Here is a 25,504-nt window from a genome sequence, read left to right on the forward strand (position 1 = left end):
TGTTCAAAGTTGTGTTCAAGGGCATATCAACACTGCTGATAAGTTTTACATGTTACCTGAGAACATTTCAAATGGCACAGAAGAATGTCCTGATTATGTCCATTTTTACAAATATTACAACCAACACTGCTTGTATTTTGTACATGTTATGTTTCCCACAGGATTTGTAAAGGTTTGGACACATACCATGGACCAGTTTGATACAATCAAACAGTCTAGCAATTAATTGATTTGTTGGCAATATATTGAAATGCTATACAAAACTACAGCTTGAAAAAAGTTTGATGTTTTGTGGTAATGTTCAGTTTAAATATAAGTAATGGAACAGGATGCCTCTGTTTATTTGAACATTTTTGCTGTTTTTTTTAATTTATACAAAACCCTTTAAACTGCGGTGCTATACAAATAAATCTGAATTGAACTATTTCCCACCACTATGACTTGTATCACTGACAGACCCACTTTTTTTTGGATAGTTTTACTTCACTGTTACTCATCCTTTGTGTTGGCCCAGACTCTTTGACAGGAAATGGACAAATGTGTCTGGTTTGATTTCAGCAACATATTTAGACTGTGGTGGTGGTTAATTGCATCCTCAACAGTCTCGTCCTCCCAGTTTCAGGTGAGAGGAGGAACCCTGAGCAGCATTATAAAAGTCAGTGTCTGTCCTGTGTGCAGCAGTGTATCTGTCTACCTGAACATCACACACATTCAACAGGTGGGCTTTACTCCTTTTTACATCACATTCGAATTTGAAAATATCAATCTTGTCAACATTCTGAGATTGTTACAGATTTAGTCTGAAGCCTATTTGATCACTATGTGGCTGTTATTCTATAATAATCATGTATTTACCTCAAATCTAAATGGTGTTTCTTTACTTAAATAACTTTATGAAATCTGGGTATTTAATCATTTTCCCTCAGATTTTATTGTTGAATATATTCATAAAAAACAAAACTTTACAGAGCAAACTTTAACAGCACTTCTGATGTTAAATGTTAGTGAAACTAAGGGCGACACAACCACTGAACACTGCGGGTGAAGCAGCAGGGATACCTGGGAAAGCTCCACGATGGAGTCCCTGATGAAGCCAGCGGCTCTCCTCCTCGCCCTTTGGTGCTGCTGCAGTAAGTAACCGCTCACTAAGCTCCATATTTATGGAAGTTCATTTCTTTTTATGGATTCCGTTGTTTTAGAATGTAAAGTTAGCGCCTTTTTAATGTGGAAATTGTGCAAATGTCCTGACAAGTCACGGCTCGCCCACTGTACTGCTCAGGGGGCGAAATATGGTAAGTATTATACATTTATATAATTATATTTATTATGTGTACTTCAGGTGCTCAACGCGTTGACTACATAGTTCCACGTCGAGGCAGCTCGAACGGAGCAACGCGGGTTATGATTGAAGGAAGCGGTAAGAGACTGTATCAGACCACAGGATATGTTAATAATAACGTTTAATCCAAAGTGATGATGCTGAGAGCTTGCTACAAACCTCATCCATCTTTAAGATCAAGTGTGAACATGTTTTTTAAGTCGGCTATGAGTCTATAAACAGATGATATGATATGACACATAAAACAAATATATATGTTGCTTAAAAATGGTTAAAAACTCATCAAAGAATTGTGTATGTTACCATATTATGACGCTTGAGGAGATGCGCAGATGAGGTACCTGTAGTTGTGGGTTATTTGTGTCGGAACTGTGACAAAATAGTCAACACCTAATCTAAAATTTCCTGTTTTCATTATGATGTATGTTTTCTTTTAGTACGACAGTAGGATTAGGATCCCACCTGCTTGTTGACTTCTTTATCCACATTTTTTTTTTTTTTTTTTTTTTACATTAACCTGTATTCAGGTTTTGCCCAGGAGAAACAGTTCCAGCTGAATCCAAAGGACAACGATTTTGGTAACCGGGTGATCCTGGTGTCAGGCACCCTGTCGGTGCCCTGCGATGTGGAGAGAGACTCCACGCACAGCAGCCGGATCACGTGTGTCACCAGGTAGCGTCCAGGCCAAATGGGACTCTTAAGTGAATATATACCTCATGCATGTATATCTATCTAAAAAACCACTCATCCGTCCATCACAGAGCCATGCCGCGTGGTCAGTACTCGGTCCGTGTGAGCGTGGACGGTGTCCCCATTCCCGATAACAGTCTGTGCAGAGGCAACCCCAACGCAGCCCATTGCAGCATCTATGTGAGTTTGCAGCCGATGCAAACGTTCAAGTTGATTGACCTTGCAGTGACGTTTTTTTTTGGATCCTAACAGTCTTTTTGTTCAATTCTAACTTTTCCATCAGTCTGTCCCGTATCGCACGCCTTCTATCTACACTCTGAGTCCAGCCAGCGGGCCCCCAGGTACACAGTTCTTTACTTCTACAGTATAAGGCTGAGTCCATCCAACCGAGTCTGTATTAAAACCCACTTCCAAAACCCTTGCAGGCAGCTTGGTGACAGTACGAGGACGGATCTTCACCGATGTGTACGGGAGCAACACCGACAAGAGCTCCAACGGCCTTAACGTCAGGTTTCTGAGGTGTGAAAATAAAAGAATGCAGTACTTCCAAAATGTTCACTTTACTGAAAAGCATTTTCTCCCCCAAGCACTCATGTTTTAAAACGAGGGCCCTTTTTAGGACAGCTTTATGGTGATATCCTGTTAATAATGTGTAAAAGAATGCAGATCGACCCACCAGTAGATGCTAAAGACTCCAGTTTCACATTTAAGAGTTCAAATGTTCTCAGCCAAAACTCACTTGTTTTACGAAGATGTAAGACTGAGAGTTACAAAATAATTTTATCTGCCTGCTTGTTAAATACCAGTTTCATTTAAACACTAAGATATTTACTGTATATTTAATGTAAACTAAATACCCGTCTTGTGATCAATCAGGGACTAAGATATTGTTTGTTGCAGGGCCTACATGGGAGGAATGCCATGTGAGCTGCTTAAACCGGAGTCAGATGAACTGTAAGTATTTTGTCCGCCTATGGATGTAGACTGCATTTAGAAAAAAGCACTCATCTTTAGACAACAAACGTATAGATTCAAGTTAAGGTGTGTCTCACCGCCAAGAAGTCTTTTGTGTGACCAAGTTATGTTGAATATAAATGATCGAAGACATTATGTCATTACAGTATTAAAAGTTTTCTCTGAATGTTTTCTGAAGATATGACCTTCGACTGGACTCGGAGTCTTCTACCTGGGGATACATGAGCTGTAAAATGACGGGGACATACGTTGGTAAGCTGGTTTTCTTCTCCATTAATATTTATTTAAAGGGAGACACTACAGGTGAATAGGGTAAAACATTTTTATAATATATATCGCCACAAAACTTCCCCAGTTGGTTATTTACAGTGACAGAATTTCTTTGTCTGATATGTAATGTTTAAATAAGCAAATTATTAAATATGTGCTAATTTGCATACATTTGCAGGTTCAAAATTCTTGTTCCATTTTGTGGACATATTAGAGTCGACGGTTTTCTTTAGAGGGAATTTTGGAAATCACATTTCTTCACTCCATAAATTAGAAAACATGTAAACGAGACATTATCTAATGTTAACTTTTGGTAAATTTAGGAGAAATCAATAGACGCAAATAGACAAAGTAGTAAAATAAACACATGAATGTCAAAATCTCTAAATTGACCAATGTTTGAATGGTATCTCGCCTTAAAAATAAAAAAGGTCAATTTTGAGTGTGTATTAACTGTCCTTTAATAATTATGTTTTATTTCCAACAGGGCATCACAACTTGTCTTACATTCTTGATGATGAATTTGGAAGGTAAAGCATTGTTACAGAATGTCTTTTCTTTTGAAAGATTTGCATATTATGGTTTCAGAAAAAAATAAAATAATTCAACCTTTGAAGGAATACATGCATAGATATCGAGTTATAAACGACCCCTTAACAGAAATGATTGCGATGAATTGTTTCACTCAACACCAATGTTATTGCACGAACGACTGTAAGACTATTGATTAATTTCTTTCAAATCTTTAGGAGTTTACCAGACAAGAAGCTGTTCAGGGTTTCAGCTTCGGGCAAGCTCTCCATGTTTCAGACCTTTGCAGGTACGATACACAGAAAGATGTTCACAATAAAGTACTTCCTGTGTCGTGTTTATTCTTAGTACAGTGAAGTGTGTTTCATATCTCCTGTTCAGAGGTGACTGGAGTCTCGCCATCGGCGGGCAGTGTCATGGGCGGAACCCTGTTGACCATCCACGGCCGATTCTTCGACCAAACCGACCGGCCAGCGCGGGTTCTTGTTGGAGGTAATCAGCTGTGATCAGTTTCTGATGGCATGGTGACTTGTCTGATATCATTGTCACGCAGTTCAAAGTGTTGCACGGATGCATCTCCCCAAAACAAAACCCTACTCGTTGGTGAGGCCTCAAGTCGTGCGATGGTGATAATCCTTTTCATAGCAAACAAACTGTGCATGCTTTGAGACGCGGCAAACAAAAGAAAACAGCAGCGTTGTCACGCAGTAAAGAAAGGAATACACCTGAAAGCTCAGAGACACAACGGAGCGTGACAAACAAGTCTTTCACAACAATTTAATGTGTCATCGAACGTCTTACTGCTGAATCACAGCTCTTTGGCACAATCATCATCTAAATCACTTCTTCTTTCTTCCACATTTTCACACCATGTTGAACTTTGACAAATTCAAGGTTGCTAGAAATTAGTCTATTGTTATCATGTACATCATCAGGTTTTCAGACTACAATCAGATTAATTTATTACTGGTGAAACATGTGTTACTGTTACCAAACAGAGAAACAAAGTTTAACTCTGGTGTTTCCGCACAAAAAATAGAACTATAACTAGAATAAACATGATGAGCATCTTCAATAGTGGGTTTTTTTTTGCCTCTTAAAGCAAAGTCTACTTGTTGCATTCAAGTCAACTGGTCAACTGTCAACTGGTTGTGACCAAAGAGAGTTTTTTTCTTCTCCCCCTCAGACCGGGGCGATACAAATGATAAAGAAATTCAGTAGGAAAAGGGAATGATTAGTTTATGTGGCAAAAGAAAAATAGAGATCCTGGTTTACGTTCTGTCAATCATCTTCCAACCCCGTTTGGAAACCACCATTTGCAAAAAAAATTACGTTACACTAGAACAGTGGAAAACAAAGTCACTTGGAACTACAAAGTATATTATGAAACAAACATATAAAGTGAAATAAAATGTATTTATTTATTTAAAGTAATAAGTGAGGTTACTGGATCAATGCAACCAAGGTACATAAATGAGGTGATGGGATGGGATGTGATAGATAATAAGAACATTTTCACTCTGTGGTTAACTGTTCTGTTTTTTTTTTTCTTCAGGCCTGCCTTGTGAAATCCAGACTGTGTCCGACAACAGAATCACGTGCAGGTCGGCCAAGCACGAGATGGACGTCAACATGACGGTCCAACCAGGTGAGGACACGCCTCCTCTTCCTCTGTTTGTCTTTAGATGTGATGCTATCCAACGCTCGTCCCCACCGTTGTGCTGTCATTATTTGAACAAAGCATTAACACCAGTTGACATCTTGATCACTGGAGAAATCTGAAACATTCTGTCCTGCTTGACAACAAAAAGACAGCAATCTAGTCGTCACCATCTCTTGTCACAGTTGATCAAGAATCGAGGACTTTGATGTGCAGTGTGCTATGAACAGATATCCTGTTATGTGACTAGAGCACATATCTTTGATCATACATTATACGTAAAACGTTCCTTAGAGCTGATGTGAACAGCTGATACCTTCTGCTTTTCGATTTCTAAAACAAGACGTCATCTGAGCTGCTTGATATCAAACAGTGAAAGCTTATATTTATTGCTTTTTTATATCTTTAAAGAATAAAATGAGTTTCATAACAGCGCTGTTACTCAAAAAAAATATTTAAAGTATGCAGCTTGCAAAAGAGCGCTCAAATAAGCTTACCTTAACGTTGGATTCCGCAAAGAATTGAAAAGAAGCCAAAAAGGTACCTCATTCATTGCGTGGTCATTTCTACTGTCTGATGGTTACACAGTTTGACACGTCTGTTGAATAAGATATGCAACTAAGGGTAAATTTCACCTGCAAACGTCCTTCTGATTACTTCTTCGATTCATGGTTTAACTTCTTTGTCTTTAACATGTCAGAAAAAAAAAGAATGCCCACTACAAGAACCCCTTAAAAAAATTCTGAAAATGGATGATCCAACTATTCCCGTTTTCATTTTCTGTTGGTTGGCTCATTGATTAATCGGCTAAGCTGCTGAGCTCTTTGATGTACCAACATTTATTTCCTATTTCTTCAAATGCACCTCTTCCTAAATCCAGGTGGAAGAGGCTTGAAGATGGAGGTGTGGAACGACACAAGACCCAGATACCTGACTGACATTCGGAGCTACAATGAGAACACCACTGGATACTGGACGGAGTGGGTCGACTCCATGCCCCACGTCTTTGCGTTGGAACTCAATTATTTCAGCTCACGAACCAGAGGCTTCTTTGTCCCCCCTGTCAGCGCCAACTACACGATGTACCTGCACTGTGATGACCGGTGTGAGCTCTACCTCAGCAACTCCAGCCGCCCAGAAGACAAGGTGAAGCACACCTACTGTGTTATCATCAAAAGTATTGCTATTATTGTATTATTTTGTGATAAAAATCCTCAAATCTCTCCTTTTAACGTTAGGTTAAAGTTGCGTACCAGACAAGGTATGTCTCGGATTTCACGAAAATGGAATCGCAAAAGTCTGAAACAATGGCTCTAAAGAAAGGAAAATAGTAAGAACATGATTCTAATGGCTCTTATTACCTTTATAAACTACTAATCATTAATCCATAGCAGACTGTATTACATCATTTAAAAATACTTTTCCCCATAGCTACTACATGGAAATTCTGCATCAAGAATATGCCGGTGTTGCGAGTGTCAACATTGGCTTGTTCCAAGAGGAGAGTACCTTTACAGAAGACCAGACGGACGATGCAGTCAATGAGGTTCAGAATATCGTGGCTGAATACGACGTGTTCGACGAGCAACAGGTACGTAGGTGCTAACCCGTTGCTAATCTGTAGCTTCTGTTAAACACAACACATCCCAGATTATCTTTTCAGCTTCCCTTTAAAGGAATGGTTGGACATTTCTTTTGCTGCGTTAGATGAGCAAATCTCTCCTTTATATATTGATTAAACAAACAATATAAATAATGTGTTAAGTTTTTGAGCTTGTGGTAGACTTCTGTAGGTGGACTTCTTACCTTTGAACAGCTAGCTGTCTCAAGTCCTAATGCTAATGCAGTATTTATCCAAAATATCGTTGAACTATTCATTTTAACAGTAAAATAAAATATAAATCAACAGTTTCTTACAACTTCTCAGTTTCCTTTTGTTGTTATTAAGTAATAAACTGAAATAAACTGTATGTCCTTAAAAAACACCGTTAAACATTTCTGTTAACAGCAGCTAAGACAATTAAGCATGAACTGGTTTTTGTCAGTCCTCTTATAGGTAAGGTCTTTTTCTTTCGGGTTGTTTCTAGCTTTCCAATTATTTTGGAGGCAGAGATACCAATGTCTGTAGTCACAGAAGTACAGCCAGCTAGCATTACTGCTAACACTGTTTTCCTCGTCGCCTTCATGTTTAACTCACATCTTCTCTTCCGGACCTGTTTCTTTGTTAGTACCTTACATCCGTTCTCTCTTACTGTTACCCAGGTCGTGACCTTTGACTCCTGGCCCAGCAATGTCGCTGCAGTCAAAGAGGTCCAGAAGGTAACCGTCAGCAGTGGCTGTGCCAGCCATCTCTGTGGGAGCACCTTCTTCAGCCTGGGCTACGGAGACGCAAAGACAGGTAATGTGTTGTTCAAATTGATTTGTTTAAGGAGTGATAATTTGTTGCACGTTAAGAACATCAATTATCCCGACTGCAGCGTTATTACAAAACACAATGTGGCGAAAGGTGTGACCCGCCCTACTCTGCCTCTGATTAGCTTACCCTGACATTCTTACCAACCCTGAACAATCATACTCCTCATGCCAAAACCTCACCAACCCAACCAGTGATGGCTACGAGTACTAGCCAATCAGAGGTAGAGTAGGGCTGGTCATGCCATCGCATTCCACATGGCTGCATACATGTTTAGCATTAGTAGCCACAAAAGTAAACCCTCAACCTGTTGCTCCAATCTTATAAATCCACAGTACAGTATGTACCAGCCAATATGTTTGTTCACAAGCTTCGTTATTTTCTTATTTTTAGGACCGATTCCAGTCACGGCCTCAGCTGGTGTGGTGGAGGCATCCTTGAACAGTCTTTGGACCATCAAACCCGACACAGTCCAGGTCACCAAACAGGACGACGGCCAAGGATCCAACTACGTGGTCACATTCGATTCTGACAGAGGTATGATATGAGGAGACAGACAAGTAGTTAGTGGTTGTAACTCACTTCAAATTAATTTGTGTGGCCAACCTTAATACTATAAACTACTTTTGTGACTTTAGGGGATTTCAATCCTCTACACTGGGAAGTTTTTGGCTCCGACACTAACGTTACCGTTGCTGAGGTTACAAAGGGGATAAGCAACATGGAGACCTTCACTCTCCTCTGGGGGGGAATCCCCACAAAGCCCATCGCCTTCAATGCAACTGAGTCTGAGGTCTGTTGTGTGTCTCTCCGTCTCTTTCTCTTTGTGCTTGGATACAGCACCTACAAGCCTTTTGTCAATTTGTCAAAATAGATTCTCTTTTTGGACTGAAGTTGTTGCCTGTACTTTGTAGAAGTAATAATAACGTCCGGCTTGTGTGACCATGAACAGGTGCAGTCAGCTCTGGAGGACACGATGAAAGCCGAGTGTCCCGCCGAGGTCCTGACCTCCGAAGGGACTGATGTGAAGTACTTCAACGACTTTGAAGGTGACAACTCTCAGGTCAGTGGGGACACATTTTTAAAGTGAGAGAGAAAACAAACAATTTGGAGAAATGTGGCAAGCATTTGGATGTTGAGTTCACGCATTGACATTCCCCCAAAAATACTTTTTTTCCACCTATTTTTCGCGCTCCTTTTGCTTCTTTGAATTGGCTCAGGGAAGTTATATCTTTGGAGAGCATCTTATTTGGAGGTTTCTGTTTTCTTGCACCCACCAGTTCAACAGTGCTGTGGAAGGGACTCCCATGAAAAGCATAGCTTTCTGCGGCCTGTGGTCACTGAAGAACGCAGAGGTCCTCTTCAAGGACACTTACACCAAAGAGTCTGGTGGCAGCTACGGATCGGTCTCATTGGACAAGTATCCCACGGTAAAACAAACAGCTGAATCATTTATTGTTCAGATGGTTATAATTCATACTGTAAATGAATGATGGATGCAATCAAGAAAGTGGTTGAGAAATGTACTAAAGGTTATTGATCTCTAATATTTTTTTCCTATTCTACTCCTTGCAGCTTTGCTTTGCCTACAGGGGGATGTTGAAGGATGAGGTCGGAATGAAGTTCAGTTACCGCGACAGCCAAGGCAAAACCCAGACAGAGACCGCAAAGATCAGCACTCTCTTCAATAAGGGCAACCAGTCAGTTAACACAACTTTTAATTTCTCAGCTATGTGCAAACTTCTCAGCAAAGTCGCAGCTTCTAAACGTGCTCATCTCTTGACAGATGGAGCTACAAATGCATGGACCTGCAGAGCTCCCTGCAGACCGACTTCATCGGAAGCAGATACAATCTGCAGGAGTTTTACCTCTACAAAGACGGGGGAGATTTCTATGTGGACGCCATTCACATTGGGAAGCATCCTACCACTACTAATGAAAACGGTATGCAGCCTGATCATAGTTTTGATTTTGTTTTAGTTTTTATGTCAAAGCCAACTGTTGTTTAGAAGTGCAATCAGACTTTATACCGTAACGTTTTTTCCAAACGATTCAACATGTTGGGCGGTGTGAATACCTTTTTTTTTGCATTCAATTTATTCCTCTGCGTGGTTTTCTTACAGCCGTTCCCCACAGAAGGAGGCCTCGGCCCTTTGAGAGCTCTGGCCGTTCCTTCGAGGTGATCGATGTCGCCAAAGACATGTCGACCGCTTCACAGATCAGCTACGAGATCAAAGCCACACCAGTCGAATGTGCCTTTGGTTTCCCGCTGCTAGGAGTTGGCTTCCTGCAGGTAACAGATATGTTGAATTTATGTATCAATGCCATGTTAAAGACCCATTCTTCACCTGCGTATTCCATCTTTGGGCAGCAGTGTAGACTGCAGGAAAACACAGCACTGCTGTCCATATTTAGAGCCAGGAAACTTAAATTTGGGCAAAGGTTTGGAGCTTAGGGTGAAGCTAAAGTGAGGTAAGAAAGGGACAGCCACCTGACCGTTTGCCAGACACTCCCCAAAACATAAACCTCCTCAAGATTTTTCCCAAGCAGGACAATTTGTTTTTTCAAAATTGTCATCAAATTGTATCAAACACACATGTCAAACACACGTATGAAAAGAAGTGTTTTTGTTGCTGTTGAGATCCCAACATCTCAACGTTATGTGTTGAGATACTAGAGAAGATGTTGATTACCCATCTACTTCAGTGCAGTTGGAGTAACTGTAAAAGAAGGGCTTGGGTTATAGAAATCTGCTGCGATGCAAATATGCTGAACTCTGAGCCGATGTGCTGTCAAAACAGACAAAAAGGGGTTTGATTCGCTTCTCTGAAACAGCAAACACAAGGAAAACCAGGTCTCCAGCAGTGTGACTCATGAAAACAGCCATGTGATATAGCTTAAAGTACAGAGAGGCGCCACAGTGATCCTGTATTTGTCTCACGCCTCAGAATGCCGTGCAGTCATCATCAACAGATTAACTGTCAACTGTGTAAAAACACTGGAACAGAAAAGTGTGACTACAGGGCTGTAATGTCTGTTGTAACATTTGTTTCAATTATATCTGACGTTAAGCCGACGTTAAAACCTCATTTGGCAGCTTGCGTAACGATTTCAAAAACCTTTTTTGCCACTGGGGTAACATTTGGTCAGGTTTATTATTATCATAGTATAAGTAGTATATAGCAGGGCACAAAGCTACATACTGTACCACAGTACTTAGCTTGCTTGCTATGCCTGTCCTTAGATATACAAATACACAAAACTCAAGAAAAATACATGCAAAGCTCAAAACACCAACAATTACAATAGAAAAAAGATCCCTTTCATAAGTCATTATGAGTTCCAGATGTTGATCCCCGAACAGAGAAAGACAAATTACATCAAGGGTGTAATATTTGGACAAAAGTACCTGTTCCTGTCCAGACATACAGCATTTGATGTCAGAAGCAGCTTGTGCATTAGAAAAACAGTCTTTTTAATCCTCTTTTTCCCCTCACCACTTCCATAGATGTCCAACAGCAGCGAGGATGCAGCCGAGTTCAGGGATGGAGCAGCCTCCGTCAGCATCGCTCGCCCTCACAGAGCCAGCCCTCCTCTGAACGGCACCTTCGACGTGGAGATCTACGGAGGCCGAGCTGAAGGTATGAAAGAGCATGGAAGTAAAGTACAAGTACCTCAACATTGTACCCAAGTACAGTACTTGAGTAAAGGTACTTTGTTACATCCCACCACGGTCTGCTTCTATGACATATGTGATAGCTGCTTTACCAGGCTGGTGCTTGTTCTCAGGTCTGTCTGTGGACATCGGCGAGGAGGACCTGAAGTACGCTCTGCAGGGAATCGTGGGGATGGGCGAGGTCGGGGTCAGGAGGCAGGGAAGCTGCAGACACCCCAAGTGGAGGGTCGAGTGGCTCACCAGACCCGGAGACCAGCCTCTGATCCAGGTCACACTCTTGTTTGGTCATTATTTTTGGTAGATTTTGGTAGTCTTTTTTTAAAATCTTTGGACATTTATTGAAATGAAAGTTGTACGATGTTATTACTTTAATATCAGTGCATTACCCTAAAACAAGTTATCTTCATTACTCGAGATTGTATTTAAGGAGGTAGTAGCTGTGGCAGTCGTAGTAGTAATATAACACAAATATTTATGAGATATGTGTGTTGAATATATTTTCTTGACTACCAAACTTTTTTTTAATTAATTTTCATAATACGAGCCAAACATGATTCATTTTTCCACTGATACAATTTCTAAATGCTCTGATGTTGACGATGTTTATTAGCTGATGCATGGCTCTGTTTAATTTTTAAGTCTTTAATTCATTCATATCTAAGTACATGAATTTTGTCCAGTTGCTTAATGTTTTTTAAATGACTGTCCACTGTATAGGCCGGCAGCCTTTTGATCTCTGTTGTCACATCAATTTTACTTCTGTAGTCTGTTTTTATGATCTCTAAATAAAACTTAACAGCAGTAGTACTGTAGTAATGGTACTAGCAGTAATACAGTTACTATGGCGTTGGGGGTAGTTTTATCAGCAGTATTGACTTGTGCCGAATGTCTTCTGTTCCGGTATCAAAAGAATATCAATAGAAGAAAGCAGCAACTCGGTCTGAAAGGTGATTTTTTTTCTCAATGCAGGTTGTCCGCTCATCGGTCGTCGGCCAAAATGCGGTTGTTTGGGCGCAAGAGAAGAAGAAGGGAGGACTGTTGACACGAAGCCTGACAGGAGATTACTTCCGTGTCTGGGAACCCAAACCACAGGTACAACTATAATTCCAAAAGCCTCCGGTACATCTGGTTTCAGGTTTCATCATCTGTCTGTCAAATAAGTGTTTTGGCCACTGCTGGTTAAGTGTGTTTGCTAAACATAAATCCTGCAGAGCGAGTTCTGGTTCTGTTGTTAGCCTTGCACTATGCAGCTGCATCTGTATATTTGGTGCCTCCAGGCAGGATTAAATCATTTGATTGCATGCTACTGAATAATTTATTTGTACTGAAGTGAATGGCAGCTACGGACACTATTCTTCTATTGTATGGCTGTAGCAGTAATTTAACCTAAAAGTGCAAGGGCGTAGGTTTGCATGTGGTCGGTAGGGACATGTCCTAGGACAGAATGTCCCTCCCAATATCTGGGAAGGACGGAATTGTTCCTACCAATATTGGAGCGAACCCGTTCGCATTATCTTTGGAGTGAAGTCAAATTAGATAAGATACGATGTGCTCTCCAACAGGCTAAGTCTCCAAGACGACCTAGCATGCTAGCATTTTATTAGCTTGAATGGAGGGGGCTCTCTGAAGGCTCCCATCACTTGCAAATATCGTACTAACTGGCTGACACTCAGAAGTGAGAGCTGATCAGTGTGCTATTTTGAATTGTCACCGGGCGCCTGAGTTTTGAGGTTTCTGTAACATAAATAAATACTTTTCAACACAAACTGGTGCTTAAACATACAGCAGAATGCAGGAAATGAAAATGTTCTGGGGGAAACAAAACCTCATGACTCTTGTGTTAGTGGTTATCCAAACCTAGTGCGTCTTTCTTAGGCCGTGAAATTAAATTCCTAAACTCAACATTTTGTGCTTTTTGCTGTTGGCAGGTGGAGGTTTACATCAACGGCATTCCCTCAAAGTGTTCTGGCGACTGCGGGTATGACTGGTCTGAGGACAAGACTCCAGTCGTGACTGGAATCAGCCCATCTCAAGGTGTCCCTTTTGAAATATTAATGACTCATTCAACATGAAGCATTATTGCTTATGATTCATTTTTAAGGCTTAATAAAGTGGCGTTCTTCTATATCAAAACATATAGTGTAAATGTTGAGAGGCAATCAAAATGAAAGATTACAAAAAGACTATTGGTGTAGTCTTTGGTATTAATTATTTAATGTGTAAAATGTTCAATACCAGTTTATAATTACTCAGTCAGGACAAAAATCCTGTCAAGTTTTAGTAAATTGTTAGCTTTTGTTGTAAATGTTGCATCTATAATGACATTTTTCTGACTTTCTCAGGATCTAATGGTCTGGGAACTCTTCTGACAGTCACTGGGACTGGCTTCAGTAGTGAAAACGCCTCCATCCTTGTGGGAAAGACCCGGTGCCTTGTTGAACAGATCACCGGTGAGTGAAAGACGACTTTGTCCTGTTGTTGAAATGATTCTGCTGTGTATTATCTAGTGGTAAGAGTTTAACCACATTTTGACAATGGTATTTCAGCTACCACTCAGGTGTGCAGACTGGGCAGCGCCAGTGCAGGTACTTACCCCGTGTTGGTCAGCTTCCCCTCTCTGGGTGACTCACGCTGGGCAGGAGGCCACGTCTTCCACTTCACCTACCAGCTCATTGTTTCCTCCTTCTCCCCGCTCTCTGGAAGCGTGGCAGGTAAGACTTTACTCAAACAAACCTGTACAAAGTGTTATTATTCAGCAGAATCACTTTCTTTAAAATACAATGGTGTATGACCATTATCTTCTTTTATTTCTTTTTTCTCAGGAGGCACTCTGTTGACAGTGACAGGCTTCGGCTTCAGCCAGAACACCACAGTTACTGTCGGCGGCGACGAGTGTGCCGTGGTTCATGCCAGTGACACTGAGCTGAAATGCAGAACGCCAGCAGTAAGTGTGCAGACTACAAATGATGTTCATTAGGGATAGACGTTGTCCTGCATCAACTCAAAGAGCTGCAGCCAACTAAGCACTGACTATATATATATATATATGTCAGTGAAGTTGCTAAAACATCAGTCTGCAAAAAACCTTATTCATTATACTTGTAAATTAACTTAGAGATCACGCAAATTTCCCAGTTCCAAAAACGATTTACTCATTATTGTTGGACAGCAGTCACTGTGGCCAAAAGTGGTAACGACCGCAAAATGATACCCAATAAAACAAAGTGTTAAAGGGTCTAAATTCAATAATTAGTGCATTAATATAGCATCAAACAGCTATTTACTTCCAGAAAAGTATCGCTACCGGAGAAGAGAATTAGTGTCGCCCTCCCTCTTTGCCGGGCTAAGGCACATACGGCCGTATGTGCCTTTGAGTGCTTGGTGTGTATCCCGCGGGCTAGCTAATGGCCGCCGTTCTGCACTACAGTCATACGGCGGTTACTACCGATAATACCGTCCCACCGACGACATCGTCGCCAAAGCGTAGCGTCCACCCTCCGGTTCCCCCCTCAGTTAAACACCGTTTACTCTGTCAGCACTGCTGTTAGCACCGTTAGCTTTTAGCCGCCGCATTGATATATCTAACTATATATATAGATAGATAAATCTAACTATATATATATACATACATATATATATATATATATATACATTCATATATATGTGTATATATATGTATATATATGTGTATATATGTATATCCACACACAAAGTCAAAAAGCAGACTCTGATTTCCTTTAAGTTAGATAACATTAGCTAATATTAGATATTTTTGCGCTACCAGTCATACCAGACCAAGCACTGTGAGGCTGTAGCAACAAAACTCAGTTTTATTGATCATGAATTCAATTTTTCATTTGAAAGTGAGTCTTTTTTTAAAATGTATTATTATTTGGTTATAATAGTTTGCATAGAGCCTGATGTCTTAATAAGGCGCTTTTTTGACTTATTTCTTGACAAATAAATGGTTATGTTACTTATTTCAGGGCTCTGCAGGATCACAGTCCATCACCGTCATGGTGGGAAACATGAGTCAGATCGCCAGCAGCTCCTTCACCTACGATAACAACCTCACAGCCCAGATCTCCGGCCTGAGTCCACGCAGCACCACTGTGATTGGTGAGTTTGAGAGGCCGTTATGAACCGTATTCATGCATTTGATTACCATTCAGTGAGGTATGATTATTATAAAGAGTTACTGAGATAGGTAAAACCCAGACGAGAGATTTAATGGGGAGGATTTGCTTTGTCTTGAAAGGTCAATAGTAATACTAGCTTTCGTCTAGTGAAAACTAGACATGTAGTCTGCTTTCTCTTTGTTAAAGAAAAGAAAAAGATTCTATGTTTGTTGAATTGGGTTTCAATGCCACGCCTCATTTATCTTGTTTTTCTCTCGCCAAACAAAGGAGTTATCTATAGGCTCTGTACATTTGCCTTTAGTGAATTATAGCTATGAAAACAATATGTTTTGTATTCGTTTTAATTGCATAATGTTCCCAAACATTATGCTGTGCTATGCAACCAGATGATATATAATTTTACTAATAGTCAACATAAGAGCTTCCTATTGTTGAGGAACAAACATTAGGAACTATGAGTCAGATTATATTTGTGTCTGAAGGGAATAGTAACAGCACGATATCAGAGTTGGCATGCAACACCCCCGCCTTGTCTCGCAACCTTTTGTCATCACCCTCACCTCATTAGTTCTGTTCTTGTGTTGTGTAATGTTGACTTGCAGGTTTTCTCTGTTTTTACCCTTTGTACTCACTAAACCATGAGAATCTGAGCATGAGAGACGAGCACATTTATAATAAATACAAAAACATCCACGTAACCAGAATACTGGCTAAGGTGTTGGACAATCAGTGGTACTGACTTAACCAGGTGACAAGTGCTAATTATCTTGGCACTTGAGTGACAGAAGCTCCTCCTTGGAAAAGATCTGTTGACATTTTCTTTTCTTTTGTGCAGGACGTGAGGTTCTCACCATCCAGGGCTCAAACCTGGGAGGCCCAGACAACGACAGCGTCGTGTTCGTGGGTGGGGAGGTGTGTGCGACGGTGCAGTGGGCGGCGACAAGCATCACCTGTCATCTCCCTGTGCTGCCGCCCGGCACGCACAAGGTGGATGTACAACTGGGGAACAATGGCAACCCCAAGACAAGGTAGATCAAACGTGAAAGCAACAGTTCATCCGTTACGTACCGACTGAAAGAATGCCGCTCATATCGGCAGAATTCTTCCGAGAGCTTATTTCACACATTGCTTAAGGGTACACAGCAGATCTGAAGATAAGGATTGTTATCAAATGTAAATGTCGCAGTTTTTTTTTTCATGTGGGGAAATTTTATTAAAGGGGAACTGCGCCCATTTTCAAAATTCATACATGTTATTCCTATTGTCCAAGAAATGTATATATATGTGAATGTGAACAACTCTCTCCCAAATCCAAAAACTAGAATGCTAAAACTCTAACTTGTGATGTCATTGCCTATAAAGTGTGGATCTGGTCCATAGACAATGAATTGTGAAAGAGGTTCTAGATGACACTGACATTTCCCATGTTCTAATTATGTAGGTACATTTTCTTTATTACAACTGAGAACGCTACAATAGAATAAAACAAAAAGTAAACAAACATTCTGTAGGTTCACGAAATCAGTCTCACATTCATTGAGCGCTTTCAACCATGCATCACATGCACAATATGTGTACTATCGTTCAGCATACTTTATTGTAATTATTAAGATACTTCCTGAGAGTGCCGGTTCAAGATGCCTAACCATAGCAACCCGTTCCAGCTCATGCGATCTAACGATTTGTGAGAATCATTAAGCCTGAACTTCATGTTACGCCTAGCAAAGGGAATACTTATATCTTAACTTAAATTAAAGTGTTATTGGAGTAACAGAGTTGTACACTGTCATGTTGACGTATTGTATGTAGGATATTAATGCTGGCGTGGTGTCAGGTGTTTGCATACTGGTGATATATATAATGATACAAAGTTAAGATGCATGTGTGCTTAGTTGTAGATTAGAGATCGTCTGCTATGTTGTGATGTGTGACATGTGAAAACTCCTCCCTTCCAGCAAATCATCAGACAAATGCAAAATGTCCAAGAGTGCTGAAAGATTTGATGTCACATACATTACAGTATGAACTCTGTACCGCAGTGCATTGTAGGATATTAATGCTGGCACAGTGTCAAGTGTTTGCATACTGCAACATTTCACCAGAAACAGTAGGCAATATATGAACCATAGTTTTGTCATGGGAATTCTATCAAAACAATAGAAGAAAACACAAACTAAACCGCAGGCATAGATTTCTTTGTAGAGTATTGAGATTATTATTGATTAATAATAATAGGAGACAGATCACCTTCACAGTTTCATACTGAGGTTTTGGACATACTAACACACTGTTTAAACGTGCTAAATAGCATGTTAGTATGAAATTTTGGACGCAACCATTGCCTATGGAGCAGCTCCAACTTTGTACTTGATGACATTTCAGAGGTAGATGTAGGGATCGCTACGTTATCCATTGGTTAGTTGTCTGCCACGTTGGAAGCTTCGAGTTTTCACCTAATCTTGGTTTTTGATTGGCGCCATCTTGGTTTCCTGGAACCAGAAATGACAGGGTGGCGCTAAGTACAACTGAAAGGCTGAACAAGACATTTTTAGGCGACCAAAATGTAACAATTAACTTTCATGACCTAAAAACACATTGTGACAGAGTTAAAGTTTTAACCCTGTTAAGGTCTATTTCACTCTAAAAGGACCATCATTTACTAAATTAACATCATGCTGTATTGAAGAAGACTTGAAACTAGAGATTGAGACCATAAACTCATGTTTACAATGTTTACTGAGGGAATAAATCAAGAGAGAAGTAGAGTCATTTTCTCATAGACTTCAATACAACCAGAGGAGTCGCCCCCTGATGGACATTAGAGAGAATGCAAGTTTAAGACACTTTGGCATTGGCTTCACTCTTCAGACCCAGAGGTAGTCACATTAGAGAGAGTAGTTCATGAACTCTCTTACATTGTGGAAAAAACATGGAATTCTTAATTTAGGATGTGTTTCCCTTTAAAAACACAATAAATGATATGGCATTACACAGTATGTTTGATTAAAGGGAATGGTTTAGGCTGACCACATCTGACTGTCTTTAAAAATGTACACATAGTTAAAGGCCAATGATACAACTATGGCAGATAACTCCTACTTATCCCACTTATATTTTCACATTACAACTAATGACACACTTCAAAACAGATCATACTACGCAATCAATTTTGCTCACAAGTCAGAAGGCGTGGTCCATTTTGGGACTGAATTGAACTCCTTTCTGCTTCTTTTTTTTTTGTTTCATAGCAACGGTGTAAACGCCACCATTGAATACATCCTGGAAATCTACAGCATCTCCCCACAGCAAGGCTCCTTGATGGGAGGAACCATGCTGACTGTGTCTGGGTCTGGTTTCAGCAACAATGCCTCTGACAACCAAGTCTCCGTCGGTAAGCAAAATGAGACCCAGCTATTTCAAACAGACTTGTTACCACAGCAATAATCCCCACCAGCAACCATTCAAGATTGTCAGTGTTTAACGATTAGATTTCATCAGTGGAACTGGATATGAAATTAATGGTTGAGGGGGGAACTGGCTGGCAGTGGTGCAGCCATGTGCGGATATGGAAAAGCAGTGCCAGAATGCGACCTCTTCAGGTTTCGTAAGCGTTCTCACACGTTTTCTCTTGGTTTGTGGTCGGACAGGAGGACTTGAGTGTGAAGTGAAGGCCGCCTCAGAGAACGAACTGCATTGTGTGTTGCAGTCGGAGGACAAGACCCACATTGTCACCAACCAGGGATCCCACCGCAGTAGGTTAACGTCTTCAATCCTTTCTGTAGCTGTCAAATTTAATCTGAGTTGGCTCAAACAGAATACAACAGAGGATCACGTTTCCCAAAGCTGTCGAAGAATCAAAAGCTGTCGCCTGCAGATGAAATGTGACTGCACTTAGAGACTGTTTCAAAACCAGTTCCAACTCTATTTTTCCATAATCAGCCACATTTAGAATAGGACACGCAAGATATTTTAAAAACATGTTGCTTGACCTCAGACAATGAAATCTTTGATGTGTGTTATTCTGTCTGTCAGACTTTACATTTGTTTGCGTGTTGCAGCTTATGGACTGGGGTATGCATGGAATCCGGCCTCACTGACGGTGTTCGTGGGAGACACAGTAATGTGGCGCTGGGAGGCACCGGCCTTCCAGAGGCACACTTACGGGGTTTCTAGTGTTTCCAGCCCCAGTAACACCACCTACAATGGGGGACCACTCTACAGTGGAGACACCAAGACATCCAAAGGTAGAATACGGAGTCACCTGTCCTGTTTTCCACTGTTATATATCATTAATATGCCATGGAAGCTTTATTTTGTTATGCGACTTTGCAAGAGGGGAGCTCAAAAAGAACATTATGACTCTAAACAGTGATACAGTGCTTAGTTGTAGATTTTAAGCATGAATGTAAAGAAAAATAGAAACCGTAATGATAGCTGTAATTGCTGCTCATATTTCTTGCAGTACATTATGGTCCGTGTTCATCCTTTTCTTAGTGGAAACAAGAGAAAGGACATTGATGACGATCAGTTCGAGATCACTTCCATCAATTCTGCTGCATTTGCACTTAATTAAACATAAACCTGATGTCAGTTGAATAAAAACCTTTAGTTGTCTGAGATGTTGTGAAATGTGAGGAATGTAATGTGTCACACCTTTCAACAAGCGTGAGAGCCAAATGCACACCATGTCCAAGGATGCTTAATGATTCGATGTCACATACAGTAGAGTCCGTCTAAACTCTCTCGCCCCTCCCTCAGGGGTTTTCGCCTACCGCTTCACGGCGCCCGGCGTTTATTACTACAGCAGCGGCTACATAGACGACGCCATGTCCAGGAGCCTGCAGGGAGCCGTGAAAGTGGAGGCTCGGGCGGAGAGGAGCAGCGGGGTCTCCGTCAGCGTGGGAGGCATGGAGGCCAGACACGTGATGGGAGGTAAACGTATAGATGTGGATGAGACGCTCTCAGACGAGTCACGAACAGATTAAAAGTACCCAGTAAAATAATTTGGACATATAAACCCTGTGAAATCTAAGTACAGGTGTAATTGGTATTATTTGACATATTTAAGAGGAATTAAATCAAGTCAGATCATATCTTTTGATATTTAAAGACAGGAAACTCAACATCCAGCCAAATGAAGACAATTCAACTGATTAAACTTTTCTCCCTCTTCAGGTTCTCGTCGCGTCTCCAGAGCAACCTCAGAGTGCGTCGCCTCCCCACAGTGCCCGCAGAACAATGTGACCTCAGGCGGCCTTTCCTTCAGCACCTCCGCCTGCTCCACCCCCACAGTCAACTCCATATCTCCCAACCAGGGATCGTACCACCAGGTCATCCACATTGAGGGCACAGCCTTCAGTGACACCGCCTGTGCTAATGAGGTTAACATGGTTTCACAGCCTCATCTATTCAAATGGGTTTAAATCTAAAATGGATTGAAATGTTAAATCATCTTTGTGCTGCTGTACAGCCTTAAGTTCTGTCTCCTGTGACTGTCCATCTGACACTGGCGTCTCTGTGTCCTGTAGGTGACGGTGGGAGATCAGCCGTGCCAGGTGATCAACAGCTCCCACTCTGAGATCAACTGCCAGCTCAGCGGCGACAGCCAACTTCCTATCGGCGTCGCTCTCCCTGTCGCCGTCAGAGTCAATAACCTGGGCAGCGCCATTATCACCGTGCCCAACGAGCTCGGCCGCCGCTTTGTGGTTCTGCCAGTGGTCGACTCGGTCTCGCCTCCCGTCGGCAGCCCCACCGGACACACGAGACTCCTCGTCCGTGGATCTGGCTTCTCTGGAGAAGAGGTTACTGTAGCCGGTGAGCCGTGCTCCGTCGTGTCGGTCAATTACACTCACATCACCTGCGACACCGCTCCCTCTCAGCCGCAGGACGGTGATGTCGTCTTCCACGTGGGAAGGATCCAAAGCTCCTGTCATTCAGACTGCTCCTTCAAGTACTCCTCCTCCGTCACTCCCGCCGTCTCCAGTATTTCGCCCGACAGCATCAGCGACCCGACCACCGTCACCGTCTCCGGTTCAGGGTTTGGCAGCAGTGTGGATGACGTGGCGGTCTTTGCCGCCACTTTGGAGCTGGAGGTCAGCGCCGTGACTGATGGCAACATTACGCTGATGGTAAACGCCCTGCCTGCGGGCGAACACCCAGTCAGAGTGATTGTGAGAAGTAAAGGCCTTGCATCCGGCTCCGTCACGCTGAGCAGCCGTGCCCAAGCCACCCTTAGCCCTGACGTGGGCAGCCTGGCTGGAGGGACCCCTCTTGTCTTCATCGGAAACGGCTTCGCTCTGGGGAACACCAGCGTGACGGTCGGGGGCTCGGCGTGCGAGATTCAGGAGGCGACGCCGGGTCTGCTCCGTTGCCTGACCCCTCCTCACGGCGAGGGGCTGGTGTCTGCTGAAGTCCAGGTTTTCTCGGTGCAGTATCCTCCGATCAACTTCACGTACTCTGCAGCCCACACTCCAGTCATCAGCTCCATCAGCCCCAGCTCTGGTAACTAAAGTCTTCTGCATCCTGTAGCCACAGTAACGACTGATCAGAAGGAGAGTTTGTTTACTTATTTGTGATGGCATTTGTTCGCTTCCTTAATCACCCTTTGTGCAAAAAAGAGGATTCTTTTTTTCCAGATGGATGATGGCATGTTTCAAGTTGAAGGTTTAGAGAACTTTTAGAGCTTTCTTTAATCCTACAATTTCAGTAAAAATAATGACGCCATCATAATTAAATTAACAGTGGATCTGGCCACAAAAAGCATGCATATGTCTGTACGATGTCTACGTGTCAGCGCATTATGTTCATGTTACGTCTGTGTAACCTTCCCGTGGGTTTGTTTCCCACAGGGCCGAGCGGCGCGTCAGTCACGCTGACAGGCTCAGGATTTGGCAACGACTCCCAGCGGGTCTCCGTCACCATAAACCAAGTCCCCTGTGTCGTGTCCAACGTCTCCGACAGGCAGGTTCAGTGCACTGCAGGAGACAACCCGGGGGGGGCATACCCAGTCGCGCTGCACCACCAGGTCAAAGGTCACGCCCAGTCCGAGGTCATGTTCACACACGAGCTGACTCTGACCAGCGTGCAGCCCAACGAGGGTAAGCGGTCTAATAACAATCCATTTCTTGCTTGCGTGCTTGTGTGTACATTTGAATATTTTGTCCTTGTTTTCTTTTCTTCCTTGCAATTCAAGTTTGATATTAATAAATTCTTCCTCCCTCAAATGTGATCCAGGAAGTTATGGTGGGGGCGCTCTGCTGTCGGTGCAGGGTTCTGGGTTCGACCCGCACAACTCCACTGTGACGATCTGCGGAGAGGAGTGTGAAGTTCACCAAGAGATGTCCACATCGTCCCGTCTGTACTGCCAATCTCCGTCCATCAACGGTAAGTGCATTAACAATTAAGGGATGTACAAAGTATTTATTATTTATTAATTCATTGTTATACTGCCACTATAACGGGAAGCGCAGTGACCAATTTCACCTTGATTTCTGAAACCAAACTTTATACCGCTCCTATACACCCCAAAATGTATTTATTTATTTATATTACTTAGTAGTTTGCTTCTTTTCAGGAACAGCTTTCCAATCTTTCTAGTAAAGGTAAAGGGGTTAAATGGTTTTCATGTTTTCTTCTTTTGGAAAGAATGTGTCCCTGACGGTTCATGATATTTTTAGCTCTCGTCTCATTAAGCTGGACTTTAAATGGTGTAAGAGGAATGTTGACAGCCCTTCATTACAGGAGACAATCTTAAGCATGTCATGTAAAAGGAATTACTTGTCAAGGAGGATAAGACATCTTAAGGCAGCTTGTTATCTCTGAGCACGCATCTCAATTCTTCCTGTCCCTTTTGTTGCCGTCTGACTGCTACTTGTCACTGTCCCGTCTGCTCTCAGACACTCAGCCCGAGGTGAGATGCGTGGTCGCCGTCATCAACCAGCTGGACGGCGTCAACATATCTGACGGCTACTCCTACAAATCTCAGCTGACTCCGGTGATCGCTGAGGTCTCTCCGCGCAGAGGAGGCACCGCCGGAGGCACCAGGCTCACAATCAGCGGCTCTGGTTTCAGGTGTGGTGAAAGAACAGAACACAAAAGGAGAGACACACCCCTGGATACTGACCACTGGTTAACAATCAGGAGCTCCACTCACGTTACACTTTAGTCTCAGGGGACGTCTTTTCAGACCTTTACTTGCTTTTAGCCCGAAGTGATTTTAGAACCAGAACGTCACACAATAGAAATACTTTTAATATCATTATTTTGCTGAGTATGTTTTGCACACAAACGATTTTAGTATTTCCACAAATATTCATCATCAATAGTGCCAATAGTTTGACTTCCATGTACAGTTCTATGTGCACATACAGCCCATTTACAGCAAATTATAATTAACAGCAAAAAATATACATTTAAGATTATATCATATACTTTTAAAGATTGAGACACCAAAGAAACACAAATACAAATATTCCCTTGTATTCTATTTAGTTATATTATATGATATGATTGCAATAATATAATTAACTATTATAACATAAGTGTGTACTAGGGTATATTATTTAAAAATGTATTATGGTCTATAAACTATATATATTGTAGTATGATATGGTATGTTAAAGTCAGGTATATTATATTATAGTATATCAGTATCACAGCCGGTTCACCGTGTACTAGGGTATATTATTTAAAAATGTATTATGGTCTATAAACTATATATATTGTAGTATGATATGGTATGTTAAAGTCAGGTATATTATATTATAGTATATCATATAGTATACTATATTGTTATCTAGCATGCTATCGTATTATATTATCCTTTATAAAATAATATAAATTTTAGTTTTGGTAAATTATAGTACATAGGGTTTTCTTGTTAAAGTAAAGTATTTTATTATATATTTTATACATATATTATATATGTATGTCATAATGCAATTAATCCTATCAATTCATAAATTCATTGTTTGATCTATTGACCGCTCCTTTTCTCACCCCCAGCACCGACATTACTGAAGTCAACGTGACCATTGCGGGCTCCGTGTGTGATGTTCAGTCCACCAACAGCACACACGTCATCTGTGTGACCAACTCTCAGCCACAGTCTCAGGAAACCAAAGTCCGACTCAGCATCGGAGAGCGAGGCATCGCCAAGATGGTGAGAGAGAACGGTCATTTCCCCCCCGACGCAGGGGCCTTTCTGATGATGAAACTCATGTCTCTATAACACACTTTTGTTATTTTCCTCTTTCTTCAGGATAACGCAGACTTCTTCTACGTTGACGTGTGGTCGTCCAGGTTCACGTGGGGCGGTCTGTCTCCACCCGAGAAGGGCTCGTTTGCCGTCATCACTAAAGGACAGACCATCCTGCTGGACACAAGCACCCCTGTGCTGAAAATGCTCCTCATTCAAGGTACATAAAGGACTTTATCCTGGCTGTTTTGGAAATGTTGTACTTATGGACATTTTGTGTTTGTAATGACGTTAAGTTGTGCTTTTTCTTCAGGAGAAAAAGCACAACTTAACGGAAGAGGCCAATTACATTCCACTGCAACTGTTCCTCATATGATTTCAAGTTGAAATTCATTGAGAGACTGAAAACGATTTTAGATTTTGAATTTCCTTCTGTATTAACCTGTATGTTTTCAACTTCCATAAATATACTTTAAATACAATTTTGTGGTTGCAAAGTTTGTAGGATCACACAAACAAGCAAACTAGCATTTTTTAATTCAGTATTGGTTTGGTGTAACTGGTGCCAATAAGATGATATATTAAAATGTGGACCTCATATAGAATATAATAGCT

General features: G+C 41.6%; 1 protein-coding gene across 1 annotated transcript in view; it reads left to right on the forward strand.

The window, feature by feature from the left end:
• The first annotated feature begins 1,075 nt into the window (after positions 1-1,075).
• pkhd1l1.1 (PKHD1 like 1, tandem duplicate 1) overlaps positions 1,076-25,504 on the forward strand; it is a 41,617-nt gene continuing 17,188 nt past the window's right edge. Inside the window, exons 1-43 of the mRNA XM_054605996.1 lie at positions 1,076-1,130; positions 1,340-1,417; positions 1,867-2,011; positions 2,101-2,209; positions 2,313-2,370; positions 2,455-2,548; positions 2,930-2,983; positions 3,183-3,256; positions 3,762-3,804; positions 4,024-4,094; positions 4,187-4,297; positions 5,361-5,453; positions 6,346-6,611; positions 6,704-6,795; positions 6,897-7,056; positions 7,728-7,863; positions 8,272-8,415; positions 8,517-8,671; positions 8,831-8,941; positions 9,159-9,308; positions 9,454-9,578; positions 9,665-9,822; positions 10,002-10,171; positions 11,387-11,519; positions 11,668-11,822; positions 12,524-12,646; positions 13,483-13,588; positions 13,897-14,004; positions 14,101-14,265; positions 14,377-14,498; positions 15,541-15,673; positions 16,529-16,721; positions 18,942-19,084; positions 19,341-19,445; positions 19,752-19,937; positions 20,452-20,625; positions 20,869-21,074; positions 21,222-22,194; positions 22,542-22,790; positions 22,927-23,076; positions 23,589-23,763; positions 24,697-24,853; positions 24,953-25,109. Coding sequence (XP_054461971.1) covers positions 1,076-1,130; positions 1,340-1,417; positions 1,867-2,011; positions 2,101-2,209; positions 2,313-2,370; positions 2,455-2,548; positions 2,930-2,983; positions 3,183-3,256; positions 3,762-3,804; positions 4,024-4,094; positions 4,187-4,297; positions 5,361-5,453; positions 6,346-6,611; positions 6,704-6,795; positions 6,897-7,056; positions 7,728-7,863; positions 8,272-8,415; positions 8,517-8,671; positions 8,831-8,941; positions 9,159-9,308; positions 9,454-9,578; positions 9,665-9,822; positions 10,002-10,171; positions 11,387-11,519; positions 11,668-11,822; positions 12,524-12,646; positions 13,483-13,588; positions 13,897-14,004; positions 14,101-14,265; positions 14,377-14,498; positions 15,541-15,673; positions 16,529-16,721; positions 18,942-19,084; positions 19,341-19,445; positions 19,752-19,937; positions 20,452-20,625; positions 20,869-21,074; positions 21,222-22,194; positions 22,542-22,790; positions 22,927-23,076; positions 23,589-23,763; positions 24,697-24,853; positions 24,953-25,109 — 6,565 coding nt within the window. The remainder of the gene's footprint in view (positions 1,131-1,339; positions 1,418-1,866; positions 2,012-2,100; positions 2,210-2,312; positions 2,371-2,454; positions 2,549-2,929; positions 2,984-3,182; positions 3,257-3,761; positions 3,805-4,023; positions 4,095-4,186; positions 4,298-5,360; positions 5,454-6,345; positions 6,612-6,703; positions 6,796-6,896; positions 7,057-7,727; positions 7,864-8,271; positions 8,416-8,516; positions 8,672-8,830; positions 8,942-9,158; positions 9,309-9,453; positions 9,579-9,664; positions 9,823-10,001; positions 10,172-11,386; positions 11,520-11,667; positions 11,823-12,523; positions 12,647-13,482; positions 13,589-13,896; positions 14,005-14,100; positions 14,266-14,376; positions 14,499-15,540; positions 15,674-16,528; positions 16,722-18,941; positions 19,085-19,340; positions 19,446-19,751; positions 19,938-20,451; positions 20,626-20,868; positions 21,075-21,221; positions 22,195-22,541; positions 22,791-22,926; positions 23,077-23,588; positions 23,764-24,696; positions 24,854-24,952; positions 25,110-25,504) is intronic.

Source organism: Anoplopoma fimbria, chromosome 10 (assembly GCF_027596085.1).
Source record: "Anoplopoma fimbria isolate UVic2021 breed Golden Eagle Sablefish chromosome 10, Afim_UVic_2022, whole genome shotgun sequence".
Lineage (NCBI taxonomy): Eukaryota > Metazoa > Chordata > Actinopteri > Perciformes > Anoplopomatidae > Anoplopoma > Anoplopoma fimbria.